Source organism: Mustela putorius, unplaced genomic scaffold (genome assembly GCF_011764305.1).
Source record: "Mustela putorius furo isolate JIRA1106 unplaced genomic scaffold, ASM1176430v1.1 tig00000275_pilon_pilon_pilon, whole genome shotgun sequence".
Taxonomy (NCBI): Eukaryota; Metazoa; Chordata; class Mammalia; order Carnivora; family Mustelidae; genus Mustela; species Mustela putorius.
This window is the reverse complement of record NW_025421341.1, coordinates 22019158-22038189: the sequence shown is the minus strand read 5'-3', so window position 1 is coordinate 22038189 and position 19032 is coordinate 22019158. Positions and strand designations below refer to the sequence as shown.

General features: G+C 54.7%; 1 protein-coding gene across 12 annotated transcripts in view; it reads left to right on the top strand.

The window, feature by feature from the left end:
• The window catches only part of TNS1 (tensin 1), a 198720-nt gene that overhangs the window by 109646 nt on the left and 70042 nt on the right, over nt 1-19032 (top strand). For all 12 annotated transcript variants that reach the window (XM_013061545.2, XM_013061546.2, XM_013061543.2 and 9 more), the window contains 11 exons: nt 1017-1188; nt 3337-3387; nt 4511-4633; nt 5060-5124; nt 6095-6178; nt 9588-9700; nt 10281-10341; nt 10575-10650; nt 11220-11349; nt 12809-12874; nt 14226-14342. In XM_013061545.2, the coding sequence (XP_012916999.2) occupies nt 1017-1188; nt 3337-3387; nt 4511-4633; nt 5060-5124; nt 6095-6178; nt 9588-9700; nt 10281-10341; nt 10575-10650; nt 11220-11349; nt 12809-12874; nt 14226-14342 (1058 nt within the window). The remainder of the gene's footprint in view (nt 1-1016; nt 1189-3336; nt 3388-4510; nt 4634-5059; nt 5125-6094; nt 6179-9587; nt 9701-10280; nt 10342-10574; nt 10651-11219; nt 11350-12808; nt 12875-14225; nt 14343-19032) is intronic.

Below are 19032 nucleotides of genomic sequence, written 5' to 3'. Positions count from 1 at the left end.
GTCATACATCACCCTTGGCTCCCCTAGCTCCAAGCCCTCGATACACGCTTGGACTCAGAGTTGATCCTGATGGACATCTGGATTCTGCCAGTGCTGTCTTGTTCCTTGAAATATCCTGCTGGCATTTCTTCGATGCTCCCCCAGTCTTTCCTTTACACTGCCGTAGTGGAAGATTCCCAAAAGGAAATATGAGTGTGGCCCACATTGGATAGAGAGGGCAAGTGAGACAGTAGGGGGTTGGGGATAGGGTAGAAAAGTGTAGGGGTGGGAAAGCAGCAAAGACTCAGTGCCCTCTGCTCCCTGGGTCCTTCAAGATCACAGAGGCCACTGCCAAGAAATAGCCTAGGCAGGTGGTGGGAGCTGCCAGACGTGAGGGACAGCCGAGGAACAAAGGGCGGGGACTGGCCTGCCTCTGGGGAGGGCTGGAATGGGCACTGTGGTCTGGCTTGCCTGGAGCCCAGGTGAGAATGTCACCTGAGCTGCTCTTTCCCCCAAGAAGACTCCCCACCCTCTGTATAGCTTGGGAGCAAGGGGAGGGCAGCCTGCTACTCAGCCCTGGGATGCTAGAGAGCACCCAGCTCAGGCTCTCCTTCCTCTTCAAGATCTGTCCCGGGATGCTTCGAGAGATGGCTGCCAGACCAGGTGGCCACGGTGTGTCGGGAGGCTGAGCTGTACTCTTGGCTACCTCCTGTCCTGGCCCTGACCTCTGGGTTCACAGGTTGAAGGCAGCGCCGCCAGGGTGGATGGGCATTTAGGACTATTGTCATGACAGAAATGGCCCGAGATCCTGCCAGCCCCCGGCCGGGTGCACCCAGGCTCCCAGGCTGGCCTTGCTGACTGCACGGGCCTGGCCAGGGGAGGCCCCAGGCTTGGCTCTGGGTCAGGGGAGATCAAAGTCTCCTGGGATGGGATTGGGGGCCCCACGTGGTGTGCAGGGACTACAGCTACCTTAACCTTGCCCTGCGGAGCTGGGTCCCGACCTGGACTGGACCCCCTTCTGCCCCCTGTCTCTCTAGAAACATGAGCGTGAGCCGGGCCACGGAGGACAGCTGTGAGCTGGACCTAGTGTACGTCACCGAGAGGATCATCGCCGTCTCCTTCCCCAGCACGGCCAACGAGGAGAACTTCCGGAGCAACCTCCGAGAGGTGGCCCAGATGCTCAAGTCCAAGCATGGCGGCAGCTACCTGGTAAGGAGGGGCCCAGTGCCCCCGTCCCTTCTGCTCGCCACCCCCTTGCTTCAGGTGTCCCCAGGGCCAACTCCCTCTCCTTCCCGTGATTTATGTGCCTTGCTTGTGGCCTGAATCTCCACTCACTCTCCGGCCTCACTTTGCTGGGAGGCGTGTGTCACAGCTGGAATGTGGCACCTGGACCCGAGTCCTGTGTGCATGCACGCCTCTGTGTGTGTCTGTGCATGTGTGTGTGTGTGTGCACTGAGTTCATGTTATCGAGCATTCCCTCTGAGGCGGGCCCTGTTCTAACTGCTGTCCACATATTTAACCTCGAGCTAGCTCTAGAAATCAGGTTTAGCTGGAGCGCAGTGGGGGTAGGGGGGTCTGCCTCAGGTGACAGCGTTGGAAAGTGACAGAGCTGAGGTCTGAGGGCAGAGTTGTGGCACGGGCATCTTGTGGGGACCTCATGTGGCTGGCACTGGGGCAGGGCCTGGCCCAGGAGGAGTGCCGCATGGACGTGGATGAGGGGGCCAGTGGTGTTCTCTGATGTCAGAGGGCTGGCTTGAGGGATCAGGCCCAGAGGAGGGCTCGGTTCCACTTTACAGGGAAGCACCTGTGGGGTTGGGCTGGACCCACAGATGGGACGGGGCAGGCTCAATGCGATGTGAGCCGAGGCAGGCAGTGGGAGGCCATATTCGGTTCTAGGGCTGACACATTACACATGACCATAGCTGGCTGGTCTATAAATGATAGGATTAATTTTTTCACAGTTCTGGAAGCTAGAAGTCCACATAAAGATGTTGGGAGGGCCATGCCCCTTCCTGGGCTCTGGTGCTTCCCAGCAATCCTCGGTGACCTTGACTGGTAGCTCTATCACTCCCATCACTCTGCCTCTGTCCACACACGGCCTGCCTTCTTTCCTGGCTCTCTCTGTGCCTCCTCATCTCATCTTATAAGGACACCAGGCATCGGATCCCGGGCCTGCCCTAAATCCAGGATGACCTCATCTTGAGATCCTTAAGTACTTACATCAGTAAAGGCTCTATTTCCTAATAAGGTCACATTGTGAAGTTTCAGGTGGATATGAATCTTTGTGGGATGCTGCTGAACCCACAGAGGTCTGTCCGCTAGCCGTGGTGGGCATTGTTGAGGACTCTGATTCAGACATTGGAAGAGTCCTGGGTTTGAATGTAGGCTCTGCTCTGATGCACTTTGCCTCACAAAACCTTAGTTTGTGCATCTGTAAAATGGGTCTAATTACACCACCCACCTCTTGTGGTGGTTGAGAGGATTAAGCCCTCTGCTAGATGTAAAGGCCTCAGCGTGAGCTGGCCAACTGGGGACACTGGAGTGGGACCTCTGGTTAATGTGCTAAAGTGTGAGCCCTTGTGGGGTCCAAGAATGGCCTGGTAGCCCTCTGAGATTGTTCCCAGTCAGGAGTCCAGGATCCTGTGGGTCTCTGTGCTGTGCTGCCCTCCCTTTGTCTTACCCACAGCAGGCTGTGGGTCCTTTTTTCTCCCCAGGAAGACGGCAATTCTGTGCCCCTCCTTTGGAGGTGGAAAAGGGAATTCCAGGGACTGGGGGGAATCCTGTGGGACATGGTGAGGTGTTGGAGGGCATCTGCGGGGAGAGGGGTGTTGAGGGTCAGAGAGGGCCCACTCGGGGCGATTTTCCCCCTCTGAGGGAGGGTGTCCCGCTGCACAACTGTTGCATTTTTGGGTGATGAGGTTCTGAGATTGACGTGGGAAGTGGAAACCAGAGATGGCCAAATACTTGTCAGTTAACCCTCCCGGACTCCCGTTCGGGGTATGAAGACACTCACCTTGCAGGGGGCATGTGGGACCCGAGACAGGCTGCGTCGGTCCTCTTCTTGTCTTCAGTTCTGGGTGTCTGTCTGCTCCCTGAGTGGAGTGGCTGTGTCTATATACTTCCCTCTCCCCCTCTTTACCCTGAGAACCTGTAGAGCTCTTGTCGATCAGCGTGTGTGTGTGTGTGTATGTGTGTGTGTGTGTGTTTGTGTGTGTGGGTGTGTCTGATGGGATGCCATTGCAAGCTCTTGCACGGGTAGGATTTTCACTGAGGGCAGCATGCGGGGGGAGGAGAGAAAGAGACAGAGAGACAGAAGACAGCGGACACTATCTCACAATCTCTTCCTTTTCCTCCCAGCTTTTCAACCTCTCTGAGCGGAGGCCGGACATCACAAAGCTCCACGCCAAGGTGAGCTGATGCCGATCCGGGGTGGGGGCTTCCCATTGCCTGGAAGAGAAGGAGAATAGACGGGCTCTGTCTCCCTGTGGTTCCCGCTTTAGAATCTGGGGGGAAGTGCTGAGACCCTTCTGCCGATCCTATTCCTATTCCGAGTCTGTGTCATCTTCTCTTTCGAACAAGGAAAAGACTGTGTTTGTTGTGTTTGTAATACAAATTGCTGAGAGCCAAGCTGGATGCAGCGATTTCCTACCCAGCTCTGGCCCCCTGGGGTGCACAGAGTATTTCTGGGGTGAGGCTGGAGCTATGGAATTTCTAGCCATATTGAAATGCATTTTGCATTTAAACTGGCTGGGAATTGCCTTCGGCCCATTTTCACTTACTGGCTCAGCAGGCTGAGCGCAGGGCTTTGCACAGATGTGCTTGGGCTCCCGGATTCTGGCGCCCATTTACTTTGTGATCCTGGGCAGGTGACAGTTCTCTGGGCCTCAGTTTGCACCTCTGATAGTGGACAGGCTAGATGAGATGTGCTCTCTTGGCTCTTCTGAGCAAGAATTCTCTCTCCGTTTAATGACGTGTGAGTTAAAAGTTTCGAGGAGCCTGAAGGCTGCTGTTCAGTTCTGCCCTCTGTCCCCTTCAGGCTTCTCTTGGCTGGCCTGGAAAACCCATGGTTTGTGTGTCCGGTCCTGGAAAAGAGGTGTCACCGGCTGGGGGCCCTTGACTTCTCCTCTTTGTCCCTGAGCCAGACCTTGGGGTTGTCTGTGGGAGGAGAGTTTGGGGGAAGTACTGGGGGGCCCCAGCACATTTTGGAGTCAGAATCACGTGGAAGGGATCTTGCAGTCATTGGCTTTACAACACATATGGGGAAACTGAGGCCAGGACAGAGGCCATGATTTGCCAGAGGCCCTAGTGCGAGGCAATGTGAGAGCTGAGACTCGGGCCCTGGGTCTCTGGTCCTGGGTGGGTGTCCCCTGCATCCGCACCCTCGCCTGCCCTCTCGGCTGATGGGCAGGGCAGGAAGCAAGGTGGGTGGCTGCTGTTGTGGCCCCTGGGTATGGGGTATGTGCCCCCTCCCCTTAGCTCTGGTCCACTCTTTGGGACTTCCATCCCTTCTCACTCATGGCTTGGACTGTAGGTACTGGAATTTGGCTGGCCTGACCTTCACACCCCTGCCCTGGAGAAGATCTGCAGTGTCTGCAAGGCCATGGACACTTGGCTCAACGCAGACCCTCACAACGTCGTTGTTCTACACAATAAGGTCAGAGTAGGGGGTACGCCGGGTGTGCGTGTGCACGTGTGTGCATGTGTACACATGTGCCTATGTGGTCATACATGTGCACATGCGTGGATGTGGCCTTGGATGAGTGTGTGTGCCTGACTGTATCATTGGACTGTGTGAGCGTGCAAGTCTGTGTGTTTTCTCCTTTCTAGGAGATAGTAGCTTCTGTCCCAGGGGGCACCCCCAAGAAATGAGCTTGTGGGGCCCTCAAGGGTAGTAGATGACCGGCTGTATTTCTTCTCTTTGAGTCTCAGCTTGACCTGCTTTCCCTCCTCCATCCACTTCTCCCTTAGAACCACACCCCTCTCTCCAGCCACTGCCCCCCTTTTCTCCAGGCTTCTGGATGGGCTCTGGGGCAGGAGGGCTGACTTACAAATAAAGACTTTGTGTTTGGGGTTCTTTTAGGGAAACCGAGGCAGGATAGGCGTTGTTATTGCGGCTTACATGCACTACAGCAACATTTCTGCCAGGTAAGAGCCCCCCGTTCTTTGCATATTGTCAGTGGGAACCCCCTCTGCCCATCCTTCCTTGGCCTCTCCCTTCCTTGGAGTTCACAGGTGCTGGGGATGGGGTGGAGGAGCCCACAGAACGAAGTCTACAGCTCTGAGGCAGGTGGCTGTGCGTACTGGGGGGGCAGGAGAAGGGAAAGTTCCTCCCTCTACTGGGAGCACTGGTGGGAGCAGCTTTGGGAGGCAGGCCCATCTCTGGACACCCCATCCCACCACCATGTCGGGGCCACTTTTCCTTGGCAAAAGGCCTTCTGTTTTCCCAAGTGAGCTGGTGAGGGAGTCAGAAAGAAATGCTGGCTCAGATCTGGGTCTGGCAGAACCATCTAGAAGTGATCTTATCCTTGTGGGCCTCAATAAGGACTTTGGGGTTTAGGATGGGATGTCCTTGGGGAGTTAGGAACAGAGGGGCTACATCATCTGTCTTTTTTTTTTTTTATGATCTCTTTGCAGATAGATAAAATGTTCTATGGAGGCTTAGATGGTAGTTTTGTGACTTTAAGAAACTCAACCCAGTCTAATGTTCCCTTCATAGTGAACGTTTCCTGTGTACCCACTGTGTGCCCCTGTGTATCGAGTTCTTTGTCGATGTTATTTCACTTAATCGCCATAACAAGCTTCAAGAAGACACTGGTCACTCGCATTTGACAGGAAGGGCAGTCAGGTTCAGAAAGGTTAAATAACCTGATTCAGGACACAGGGCTGAGGAGTAAGTGGCAGACTTGCTATGGGAACCCAGGCTGTCTGGCTCCAAAGCCCGCATGCTGAGGCCTGCAGCATACAGGATAGAGAGATGCTGGGGCACCCTTTTCCTGAATGCTGCTCAGTATAGGGTGGCTGGAGGGCTCTATAGGTCTGGGAGAGCAGGGTTGGGGAGGCAAGGGGCTGTCGGCCATAGGAGTTGGCTCCTCTGAGCACCTGTCTCTCCCCGCAGCGCTGATCAGGCCCTGGACCGGTTTGCCATGAAGCGGTTCTATGAGGATAAGATTGTGCCCATTGGCCAGCCATCCCAGAGAAGGTGGGTCTCCAGGGTTCACAGCCAGTGCCTACGTGTGTGTGTGTGTGTGTGTGTGTGTGTGTGAGCTTGCTATCCAGGCTGGGGTTGGAATAACCATGCCTCGGGGGCGGGGGGTCATGTACCGAATGTGTATATTCAGGTGCTATCCTGGAGTGGTGTGAGCTCAGGGACACGGGTGAGCCCAGGGGCAGCTGTGTGCACCCACAGGTGGGCATGGCCATTGACTCCTGAGGCCAGTGCTGGAGAGCAATGGGGCCATTGATGGGGGACACATTGGTCTGGGTGCCAGAAGGCAGCTTGTATAAGAAGGCGGTGCTATTCTTGCTTCTGGGCTTCGATGAGCCTACAGGAGGCAGATGTCCTAGCCACCTGCCCTGGAGAGGTCAGAGATTCTTACCATACAGGTCATCTTCTGCTGGAAGAGCTTTAAAAATTTACCCAGGGCCTCTCAAGCACGTGGTCTCGTTGGAGTCCGTGGCAGCCTAGGCAGAAAGTAAGGCAGAGATGGTTCATTCATCCACCAGACAAGGTTTAGGTTCTCTGCTGCTTTCTAAGTGCTGGAGACATCTAGTTGAACAGGACAAAGTGCTTTGCCCTCAGTGAACTGATATCCCATTGGGAAGGATGGACCTCGCACTGTAGGTAGACCGACAGGACCATTTCAGTAATGGCTGGTGCTAGGAGAGGAAGAGGATGGAGTGGGTTAGACCTGATGGAGGAGGTTGGGGCTATTTAGTGAAGGGGATCAAGGAACACCGGTCAGAGCTGGTGGCTTTGAGGCCAAACCTGAGTAATGATGAGCTACCGTTTGACCATCCAGGGCATATCCCTATTTTACAGATGAGAAGCCTGAGCCTAGGGAGGGGACTCAACATGGCCAGGATCCGTAGCGAGTAGGCGCAGAGCTGGGAGGTACTCAGGGGCCTGTAAGTCAGGCCAGGCCGGGTTCCCCCTGGTCTCATGCCACCCCCAGTCCTGAGGGCTGGATTCTGCTCTGTGGATAACGCGCCGTGTAATGATGGTGGCTGGTCCACAGGTGAGCACAGGTAGAGTCAGGGCTAGTGGGCTGTGGGGAGGCTGCTGGTGAGGGCGAGGCAGAAGCCCAGGCCCAGAGGGGAGAACTGGAGATGGGGAATGGGGTCCAGCCACTGTGTAGCCAGAGAGGGGGGCCCGCCACCCATCCGTGTCCATGATGGGCCACACTGCTCCATGCGCTGCAGCTGTGCTGGCTGTTTCAGCAGGACACGAGCCATCAATATACTTTCAGGTCATGAGAACATGATGGCTTTGAGAGCGATGCGGTGGGCACAGGGGTTGAACTTGGGGAGAAAGTGACGCGTGGGGTGGGCGAGTTCTGAGGGGAGGAAGGAAGCATCCGGGGGCAGGTCTGCTGTAACAACGCAAGAGGGAAGAGCAAGCAGGCTGGCCTGGGGCCAAAGCATCCCCCTGGCTTTTCTAGCCCCTCTGAATGCTGACGGGGCCAGCAGGAGCCCCTGGCCTCTCCCTGCTGGGGTTCCCCGTCTTATCCCCCATCACCCCACCTTGCTTGCCTTGTTAGAAGGCTGCTGGCTCTGCCAGTGACTGTGTCTGACATTGTAGCGGGGAGTCCAAGCAGAAGTGAGTCCCCAGACCCGGTCTCCGGATCAGCCATCAGAAACCGGATGTCCACATGCAGAAAATTCTGGCTGGGCTGCCAGACGTAGCTGCTGTGGATCGAAGAGAGTCTTTCCCAGGGAGGAAAGATGCTGTCGTTCAAGTACCCACTTGCCACATAAGACTGGTGGCCTTGGTCACGAGTCTTGCCATGAAGGAGCAACGGCACCATGTAGCTTGGAGGAAGTGGGTGGAGCAGCCATGTCCCTGTAGTTGAAAGCCTGGGGACTGGGCTCTGTGTCCCCTCTCAGCAGTAGGAGTGTCTGGCGAGTCCACAGTATGCCGCACCCGCTCACACTGCACATGGCGGGGGGCGGGGGCATCTACATTATCTGTCTGCCTGGCAGCTTGTATCTGCAAGCGCATCTGCTTATGGGCGGGCAGTTCTGTCTGGGCCCGTGTGAAAGTGCGGCTGTTGGCTTCAGTGCGTATTTGTTGCCACTTTCCCGCCTTCTGGGTAGTGTCATTTATAGGGAATGGATCAGTTGGAGGAGAGGAGTGGGGAGGGGCTTTGCCTGCAACTCCCCCATTCATTGTCACCCCACCCCAGACTCATTGTCCCCAGCACACAGACACATCCTGTTGGCACGGGCTGGAGATCTGATAGGAACCGCCATTCCAGATTTCCGGTTTGAGTAACGGGGCTGGGGGCTGGGCAGGGGCTGAATAGGAACTGATGGTGCCCATCAGATTATCTGGCTTGGGGAGTGCGAGGCGGCCCCACCCAGGCCCAGGGACAGAGGCCTGTAGGCCTGGTGGGTCAAGGAGCCGAGAGACAGGAGGGGGCCGTTGTCATGGTCATGGGGGTTCTGGTTCCACCAGCCTCAGAGAGCCCCCTTGCCCCTCGCGGAGTCTTAGGATTAGTTCTGATTGGTCGGGCTGACCCAGCTCACGTCCTCTGGCCATTCAGACAAGGAGGACGCCTCAACCAAGCCCCAGCAGAAGGACCGACCTTTCTTTCTGGCAGGTGCACTGAAATTCAGACGGTTTTTCCTCTCTCCCTGCCCACCCCAATTTTGTGTGTTCTTGCTAAGGGTCAGCAACTCTTTCTGGACCCCATTTCCCCTCTCTTCTAGAAGGAATAGAGATGCGTTAATTCTTGCATTCTTCCAGTAAGATCCAGAAAGTATTGGGGAGTCTTGACCCTAGGGATAGATAGGAATGCTTAGTGGAAGTTAAATGTCTTTCAATACCATATATAGAGGGAGATTTCATACACTTCAGTGCGATGTAAAATAGGGACTGTAATTATTAAGCTCTTACTGTTTGCTGGACTGTCATGTGGCTGGTGGGTCTGTCAGGGCAGAACAGGGGCATTGGGTGTAAATGTAAGTTTGGTTTAAGCTTTGTGTGAGAGTATTAGAGATGTCTGATGGTTGGTCAGCCCGCCGTGTGCAGCTTAATGATGTGAGGGATGTCAGGGATGTGTGGGAGGAATTTTGGTCCAGCAGGAGGTTTTTGGGCTGGGAGTGAAGCTGGAACGAGATGCTCATGGTGACCACCAGGGGGCGCCAGAGAACCCCCCCAGCAGTCCTATGGGTTTGATGCAGCTCCTAGTTGAGCAGTTCCTGCCTTTCCTCCCTACCTGGGACTCCAGGCAGCTAGGAAGGACTGTGCTGGGGCGCAGACCCCAGCTTCCAGGTGACCTAGGAGAGTGGGGGGTGGGTGGGCTGGGCAGGGCCAGAAGAGAGACGAGGATGGCCCTGCTCTAGGACAAGGCTCCAGGCGGACGCTGCCTCTCTCTCCCTGCCCCCAGGTACGTGCACTACTTCAGTGGCCTGCTCTCTGGCTCCATCAAAATGAACAACAAGCCCTTGTTTCTGCACCACGTGATCATGCACGGCATCCCCAACTTTGAGTCTAAAGGAGGTACCTGCCCGAGCCCTCTGGCTTCCCTCCCCTCCCGGCTCCCACCTTCTTTTCTCAAGAGGCAGCCTTAAGGCATAAAAACGTGGGCTTGGGTGGGAGTCTGGACCGCACCATCTCCTGAGCCTTCTCCGAGCTCCGGGTCGCTTCATGGGATTGACTCTGGCGGTGCCGGCTGGTGTGGGAAGTTGGATGTGGCCATGGTTTTTCTAAACTCAGAAATGCCTCCCAGATGAAAAGCTAGTATTTCTTCCTCCTTTCTCTCTCTCTCTCTTTTTTTAAGATTTTGTTCATTTATTTGACAGACAGAGATCACAAGTAGACAGAGAAGCAGGCAGAGAGAGAGAGGGGAGGAAGCAGGCTCCCCGCTGAGCAGAGAGCCCAATGTGGGGCTCGATCCCAGGACCCTGGGATCATGACCCGAGCTGAAGGCAGAGGCTTTAACCCACTGAGCCACCCAGGCGCCCCCTCCTCCTTTCTCTTTTCATTTCTCCTTCCTACTTCTGCTCTCCCCAGCCTTTCCTTCCTTCCCCAACTCCCCCTGCCCCCACACCATGCCCGCTAACACCACCCTCCCTTACAGGGTGTCGGCCCTTTCTCCGGATCTACCAGGCCATGCAGCCTGTCTACACATCTGGCATCTAGTAGGTATTCCGCGGGAATGAGAGGCCGAGGATGCTCAAGGCCAGTGCCTGAGGCCCAGGCCCAGGGACAAGAGTGTGGGGAGATGGGGCCAGGACTTCTGGGAGGATCTCATCTGGCAGAGAGACAGAGGCAGCAAGCCTTCCCAGGAGCCCTCTGGCAGGGGGAGCAGGGAATAAACGCAAGGCCTGCCCCCCTCAGCAGCTCTCTTTCTCTCCGCTCCCCTCTCCCCCAGTAATGTCCAAGGAGACAGCCAGACCAGCATCTGCATCACCATCGAGCCTGGGCTGCTCTTGAAGGGAGACATCTTGGTGAGCCTGCCCCTCTGTCTCAAGCTCCCTCCTCCCTGTTTATTGTTTCTCCTTTCTTCCATCTTCCTGCTCCCCTCCTAACAGGATTGTCACTCTTGTCACACCAGCCATAGGTGGGGCCATAGGTCCTCAGGGCTCCTGCAAGGCCTTCCCCTGCCTCAGAGCTGAATATCCCTTCTCCTGTGCTTATCTCTTGTTCTAGAATATCTCCAGGGAAATATCTCTCTGTGTGAGCTGTTACCTTCTTGCTTCCTGTGGTGACAGGACTTCCTCAACTCTAACTTTAGTCTTTCCTTCTGCAATTTAAATTCGCTCCTTCTTTTTCCATTCTGTGTGCAGGAACTTCTTGGGAGGACAGTGTTGTCCCCAAAGGACAAGATTGGCCTCCAACATTCTGTTTTGTGGAAGTTTCCCCAGATAGCTTTAAGATTCTATATGGTATTGGTGACCTCTCCCTCATTAGGCTTGGGGGAGCCCTGGGGTCTTAGTCATGGAGCTAATAAGGAGCTCCCTGAGATCTGATTTCCCCTCCTCGGGCCCCTGATGGGCTCTGCTCTCCTTCCCACCAGCTGAAGTGCTACCACAAGAAGTTCCGGAGCCCAGCCCGCGATGTCATCTTCCGTGTGCAGTTCCACACCTGTGCCATCCATGATCTGGGGGTTGTCTTTGGGAAGGAAGACCTTGATGATGCCTTCAAAGGTGAGCTCACTGAATAGAGACATAGACCCAGCAGGGAATAATGCCATAAGGTAGAAGAGTGATAATGGAAGAACTACGGCAGCAGTGAAGAGGGAACCATTTCCTGAGGGAGGGAGAGGTGGTTAGGGAGGTGTCTTCCTTTACTTCTTTATCTATTTAAGGTTTTGTCTGTATCACATTGAAACTTGGGACAATATCCATATCCATTCACCCATTAACTCATCCACTCACCCATCCATCCATCCACTCATCCAAATGCATCCACCCATCCACTCCAAATCCATCCATCCACTCTTCTAAATCCATCCACTCACCCATTCATCTGTCCATCTATCCGCCTACCCATCTAAATCTGTCCATCCGCCCACCCACTCATCAATCCACCTATCCATCCAAATCCATCCATCCATCCTCCAAGAAATACCTGGGGGTCTATATGTGCCAGGCATGTGCTAGACCCTGGGATTACAAAGAGAAAGAAGTCAGGCCCTACCCTCAGGGAGCTCGCAGTTCCGTGGGAGAAAGAGACACACAATTGGGGTACTATGAAGTGGTGCATACAGTGATAGAGACATGCACAGGGATGACAGGCGGTCACCATCCCTCCTGGAATTTCTCTTCCCACAAGTGGTGGATGGTAGAATCTTTGTCCAGACTGCACTTAGGCCAAGAGCAGAGAATAGAGCTGGGGCTTGGAGGGTGGGGGAAGGGACCTGAGAGGAGCCTGACCCCCCCCAACCCCCCCCCCCACAATGTAGTCTGGTTCTTGCAGTAGAAGAATGCTTCTGTGATGAGTTTCCTCTGTACAGGAGCCGGGAGGGCAGAAACAGAAGATGCCATCATAATTACAGAGCGGAATGTTAGCGTTATCAGTCTTAACAGGGAAACATAAAGGGACAGCAGACAACATCAAGGTGGAGTCCGTAGAGGCAGGGAAAGTGGGGGCGCAAACTTTCTCCTCTTACACAAGGGAGTCAGCGGACACCATGGACAATAGCTCAAGAAATAGAGGCTTAGCTGTAGTATTTAAAGTTTCGAAGGCAATCAGAATAAATACTACTCCCACTACTATTAGAATTAATAAGGGAGATGGGAGTGAAATAATGCGCCAAGTTCATTATCTTCCTAGTGGTAAATCAAGGGAGATTACTTGAAATTGGTGTATCAGGAAATGGTGGCATAAAAATAGTGGTTATTTAGAGTCTTAAGGTAACAGCTTGTAGAACAAGAAATAGAAATGGGAATGGTTATCTCAGGCAAGTAAGACTGGGGCCAAAGGTGGGCAAGAGGCCTATTTCATTATCTATTTATCTATATATTTTTTATATATATGTGTATATAGTATTATAGTATTATTAACCATATATGTGCATATTATTTAATCTCTCTAGAAAGATTAAAGTTGGAGTCCTTTTTGGGAATTAATTGCTCATTTTTGTTTTTCCTTCCCCCTTTTCAGATGATCGATTTCCAGAATATGGCAAAGTAGAATTTGTATTTTCTTATGGACCAGAGAAAATTCAAGGTATAAGCTTATTAGAGTTCATTTTTCTACCCCGTTGTCTCTATCCTAATCTGTCCTCTCCCTACTTCCACAGTTCTCCCACTCATGTGCTCTACAATTATCAAGTTGCCTGTGAATGGGAGGCAGGCCAACAGTAAAGGATCTGGGTATCATAGTGGACCCCCAGCTAAACATGAACCAGTGACTTAATCTTTGGATAATAAAAATAAAAGAGCCAACCAAGAGGGGCTGGGCTGCGTATACTGTTCTGGTCCCATTAGGTCACCATCCCATTATATTCCGAGACTGAGGGCTGTGGCAGATGGAAGGAGGGGCTGAAGGCACATTCAGGGGTACTAGCTGCATGAGTAGTATTTATGAAAACTGAAGTGATTCAACCTGAAGATGAGAAGCCTGGTTTAATAATAGTGGTGAAGCCTTTAAACTTGTTGTATGTGGAGACCAGTTGTTCTCTATCCTATTTGAGAACAGAATGAGACGAGATGAAGTTAGGCTACAGGCGGAGGGACTCTGGGAAGATTCAAGGAAGGCCTGCCAGGTCAGGAAGGGGACTTGCCCCAGGAGGCGAGGCTTGTGGCTCATGTGGTCTTCATCTTTCTATGAGTACATAGGAGAGACTGCTTTTCCCCTCAGATTTCTGCCTGGAGCCGGGAACACCTTAAGTGGGAGGCAGGGGGATGGCTCAGATGACCTTGTATCCTCTCAGTGTCATGGCCATGGCTTCCCTGCTGTCCTGACCCCATGCCGCTCATCACCAACCTCTTCTACACTCCCCCTGACTCCAGGGGTAGCCTTTCTGGTCTCCTGGCACTGCCACAAGGGCCTCTGGGACACACAAAGGAAGAGGCAGACACCTAGCCAGAGGGCCCCCCAGCTTTCTCCTTGGGGTGGGTCTTCATTCCTCAGTGTCCTGCCTTGATTTACCTCTATAACCGGGTATGAGCCTTTTCAGGAATGCAAGGAACCAGGGGTGCTTAGGTGGCTCAGTCAGTTGAGTGTCTGACTCTTGATTTTAGCTCAGGTTATGATCCCAGGGTCGTGGGATCGAGTCTCGTGTTGGGCTCTATGCTGGGCGTGGAGCCTGCTTGGGGGTCTCTCTCTCCTTCTCCCTCTGCTCTGCCCTCTATCTTAAAACAAAATAAAACAAAAGAAGAATGCAAGGAGCCAGAGCCCTGGGTTCTCTGCCCACTTTGTGCCACTGGCCGCACCCCACCGTGGTCAGGAATAGGAGAAGCCCCTCAGGGAGCAGCCCTGGGAGAGCTGCTGGCTGCCTCTGTTTTTCCAGCTGCTGATCCTTTTTTTTTTTTTTTTTTTCCTTTCTCTTCACTGCACTCCTTCCCCCTTCCTTCAGGCATGGAACACCTGGAGAATGGGCCGAGTGTGTCCGTGGACTATAACACCTCTGACCCCCTCATCCGCTGGGATTCCTATGACAACTTCGATGGGCATCGAGAGGACGGCATGGAGGGTAGGTGGCACCCAGACTTCCAGCTCCCCTCCCCGCGGCACTGTCCTGCTCCTGTGGTCTTGGTGCCGCTGGTGGGCCGTGGCTCTGTACCAGGTTCAGACGGGAGGCAGAGGTGAGGTCCAGGGCATCTCCGAGAGCTCCCAGTCCCGTGGGGGCCGATAAGACAAAACAGATAAGACAAAACAGGAATGTGTGAAACAATGAAGACAGAGCTGAAGAATGCAGGTGAACAACCACTAAGGAACAAATGGCCTGGACTCTGACACTGGCAGGGGAGGGATTCTCAAGAGCTGGCATGGCCCTGGAGTGGCCTGGGAGGACTCCTTGGAGGAGGTGGTCTTGAGTGGAGCTCGATAGAATTCTTGTGCAGCAAATGCAGCACTTTGTTAGATGTCTTTGAAACCTGCTCTTAGATGTCTCCAGGCTTGCGGTCTGACTCCCCCTGGGTCGGAGCACTAGGAATTGGACCCAGCATGTAGGGCCTGCAAGCTTTCATCAATAGCCAACAAAAATGTTTGAAAGCTGGAAACCGATAGGCTCCAAAATCTGAAAAGTAAGCCGCAGTCGAAATTAATGCGTGTTTAATTTAGCTACAAAACCTAGCATTATGTCAAGTGGGCAGCAGCGACTCAGTTCAGTCTTTGACGGTTAGCTGTGGGTTGTATATGTTTGTGTGGTTCATTTGAATGTGGGTGGAGGGGCGGGGCTCCAAAAGTGAGCGTGCCTGGGGCCCAGGAGCCCTGGAGACGCCTGGTTGGGGTTTGGCATAGACTCGCTTTTCTGATTTGGTCCTGGGACTGCAGCATGCGGGAGCTGGAAAGAACCTTGGACTCTCGGCCCATCCCCTGGGTTTCAGCTGGGGATAACTGAGACGCCCCCTTGAAGGAAGGGTCTTCTGATTTAACCCCACGGCCCAGGATATGTCCTTTCAAGGACTCCAGCTCCCAGGCTCCGGGCTGCAGCTGGTCCTAGGGTGGGTGGGGGTGTGCCATCCTGGGGACTCTGGGCCCTGGGGCAGAGCTGGGTTAGGGACAGCCAGGCCTACTGGCTGCCCCCTTCTCCCGATCTTCTCCACCTCCCCGCCTCCTTCCACCTTCTTCTCCAGGGTTTTGGGTTTGTTGACTCTACTCTGCAAGTCTTCTAGGCCTTTTCTTGAAAAAAGATTCTCTGACCTTTGAGCTACCAGAATGAGTGATGGATTTCTAAGTGAGTGGGCCATGGGCTGTGGTTGGGCTAGGATTTAGGCCTAGATGAGAGCATGCTGTTTACAGGCAGGCAGCACTGCAAAGTGAATGGCTTGTCCTCAAGTCTACCTTAGTCCCCGCCCTCCCCATCTTCCTCCCTGTCCTCTAGGGGCTCAGATACCCCACTCTGCGGAGGCACCTCCCCCAGCGCTCCTCCCCCTGTCATCCCGGCCCTCCCTCTGCTGTGCTGAGTGCCTGGGGGAGAAGGCAGAGGATGAAATGAATTAGTTCTGAGCCACCAGTGGCTGCCAGCCTAATTGTTCATCATCCTGGGGATGTTTGCATTTTTAACAAGAGCACTTGGCAATTTCAAGGTATTTTCGGTGTGTCCCCATCGTCTCTCCCTTCTGTGGATTCCGTACAATGGTAAATGTCAAAACATTCTGTAAACCATAAAGTGCCAGGCAAGCAAAAGGTAAGATAGTTAAGGGGAAAAGAGAGGCTGGGGCAGGCCCGCTGCCCTGAGCAAAGGCAAGGGGCAGACGGCAGGGCAGAGGGAGAGCGCAGCCATGACAGGCAGGACGGGGGAGGAAGGAGCGGCTGTGTGAGCCCTGGGCTCTTCTCTGCCCCTTGCCTCCCTCCTCTCTCCTCATCCGCTCCCTCAGGCAGGGGGATGGAACCCGTGGGACTTTCTGGCCAGTGAAAGGTCAGCTCATCCTGCAGGGACAGAGGGGCTGCTGTGTGGAGGCTGAGAAGCTGGACCCGTGCCTGAAGGGTGGGAAGGGCAGGCAGGGGAAGCAGACGGAGGCTCTACTGTCCTCTTCCGTGACCTGGCCTGGCCCTGCTGTGGTTGGCCTGGGCTGGGAGCTCCGTGGTTGGGGTGGTCCCCGGGACCGAGCCTGCCTGTCCGCTGCTAGGCCGCATTCCCCCACAGGGACAGGAAAGCCAGCTGTGGGGTGGGAGCAGTGACCATTATTCCAGTCCTGCTTTTCTTCCTGGCTGGAGGCACTTCTGGAAGGTTCTAGGTTCTGGGGCTCAGAGAGAAAAGCTCTTTTTTCTGGTGAATTTTCTCGGTCTGGAGAGGGAAATAGGAGGTCTGGGCTTCTCTCCTTAGTTGTGGGCAAGTCCTATGCCTCAGTTTCCCTAGGTACTAGTTAGGGGAAGGGTGCCTAACCTCCAAGACTCTGGGGTGCCAGAGAGATGACTCCAGCTGGAGCCTCAAGGTGCCAGGGAGCTCCCTGGAGTGGCCCTAGGGCTAGGGGAATGGGCTCTGGCGGGGGTGGGGGGTCTCTCTGCTCCCTGAGGATGTCACAGACGGGCAAAGGTAGGCGAAGCCTGAGATGCTGTAGTAGAGTGGTGGAGAGGGCGTGCTGGCCTGGGTGTGGTTCAGGTCCTGGATCCTGCCCCCTACCACTGAAGGCCTGACTTAGCCTTCCTGTGGTCTTAATTTCCTCTTCTGCAGACATGGGGTGTCCTTGGCTTAATGCAGCAATTTTCATGGAAGGCGGTTTAGTGTTGGGGTCCAGAATGTGGCCTCTGGAGTCAAACCGCCCGGGTTCAGATCCTCTGACAAGATACCGTCCTCTCAGGGCCTCGGTTTGCTCTGCTGTGAACGGGAGATTCAGTTGACAGATCATTTTGAGCACCTTCTGCGGGGGTAGGAGCTGTGGCGGCAGCTGTTGTGGCTCCTCAGAAGTCTCTGACCTGTCAGTAGTGACCGTGGCCAGCATCTCAGACGTTTGCAGACAAAGCTAAGGGGGAGGCCCGTTGGCCTTGGGAGGCTGCTCTGGCTTTGCTCCGCGCCAGCCACAGTGCCAATCCCTTGCAAGTCACTGTTTCACCTGTGAGGTGGGCATTGTTACCATGCCTGGGTAGGGAAACTGAGGCACAATAGGGTTCAGTAAACTGTGTAAAGTCACCTCGCCAGGAAAGAGCAAATCTGGGTGTGGAATACCAGTGCTAACCCCCACACGATTTCGGTAACCGCAGATGCCTGTATTCCGGGTACCGGCTCCCATGACACACCCGGGTGCCACTGATCTTGGATGAATCTGCCCCTTCCGTGCCCACCTCCCACCACGGGATGGACCAGAGGAGCCCTGTCTCAAGTCTCAGGGTGGGGGAGGGGTTGGACGTCGTAATACCTCGGGCGCAGCAGCCCAGAGACCACCAGGCTGGCCCTGTGGCAGGTGCTTAGCTGGGCTTCAGTGCAGGGAACAGCTGAGGCGCATCCCTTGATGTCCCGACATGCCCCCCCACTCCCCCCACCCCCCCGCCCCAGGAGGGTGTGGGGATGCTTACACCGAGATGCCCTGGTGAGGGGATGGCCTCTCAAAATAGGGCGGGTGTCTGAGGTGAGGTGAGGCCATTTCTGGAAATGGCACGCCTCTATTTCAGGCCCGGTAAGGGAGGGGATGGGAAAGGCCAGGCCAGTCCCTCTGGAGGCTGCCTGGTGATTCCGAGGGGAAGGCTGGGGGCGCTGAGCCAGGCACTGGGGAACAGAGAGAGATGATCTCTGGCCTGGCTGCTCCTCGCCCCCTCCCTGCAGCGAGCGCCATCAGCCCTCTACCCCCTGTTCCTCCTGCTCCTGCAGGAAACCCCTGACTTCGCTGTCTGTGCTACTGTGTGTTTAACCCCTTCCTTGATGACCGCACCCGTCTCCCTCAGCCCCCCATTCCCAGATCAAGTTCCCACTCCCCCAGGATATCCCTGATCGGTCTCAGCAGCAAAGTGAGGGAAGAAAGTCCACAGGACTTCTGTTCTCTGGGGTGGTCTGGGCTGGTCACGGAGCCTGTCTGACGCCCTACTGTCACAGCGAGGGTCCTGAGGCTCGAGAGTCCGGGGACCTGCCAGAGGGAGAGGAAACCCTCCTGCATGGAGCCCCACTATGCATGACCTCAGCTCCTCCCTTGTCATACTGACCCCACTGTGCCAGTGGCCACACCAATGTGTGAAGAAGGTGGTCGTGCTGGGGGGAGGAGGTCATGACATAGGGCATGGGGTTGCTATTGCATCCAGGGCTCTGACTCTGGCCTCTCCCCACCTCTTTTGGAGCTCAGCGTATTTAGCTCCCCAAACCCCCTAATTTGGGTGATCCTTGTGGATGCTTTTCTGAGGTCTCACACCTTTGGATGGCAGAGAGCTCACCGCCACATGGGGCAGGCTGTTTCATGTCGGACGAGTCCAGAAACTAAACCAGAAATAGAGGGAAAAGGGAGTATTGCCTGTGTGTGGTGGACCAAGGCTGCTGGGACCATGGATGCTCGGGGACACGTACGGCTCCCTATACTCAGGCCAGAAGGAAGGGGAAGTGATAAAAGATGGAAGCTCAATATCAAGAACCTTCTGACTAGAGGAGGGCCTGGGCCTTGGGACCTGTGGCTGGGGAGCAGGGGAGCACCTGCCCTCTCCAGAACTCCTTACTTCGGGAGGAGTGCTGTCCTGGGAACCCCGCAGGCTGGTGTCTGAGGCTGCTTGAGCCATCACGACAAAATCTGCTGTGGGCT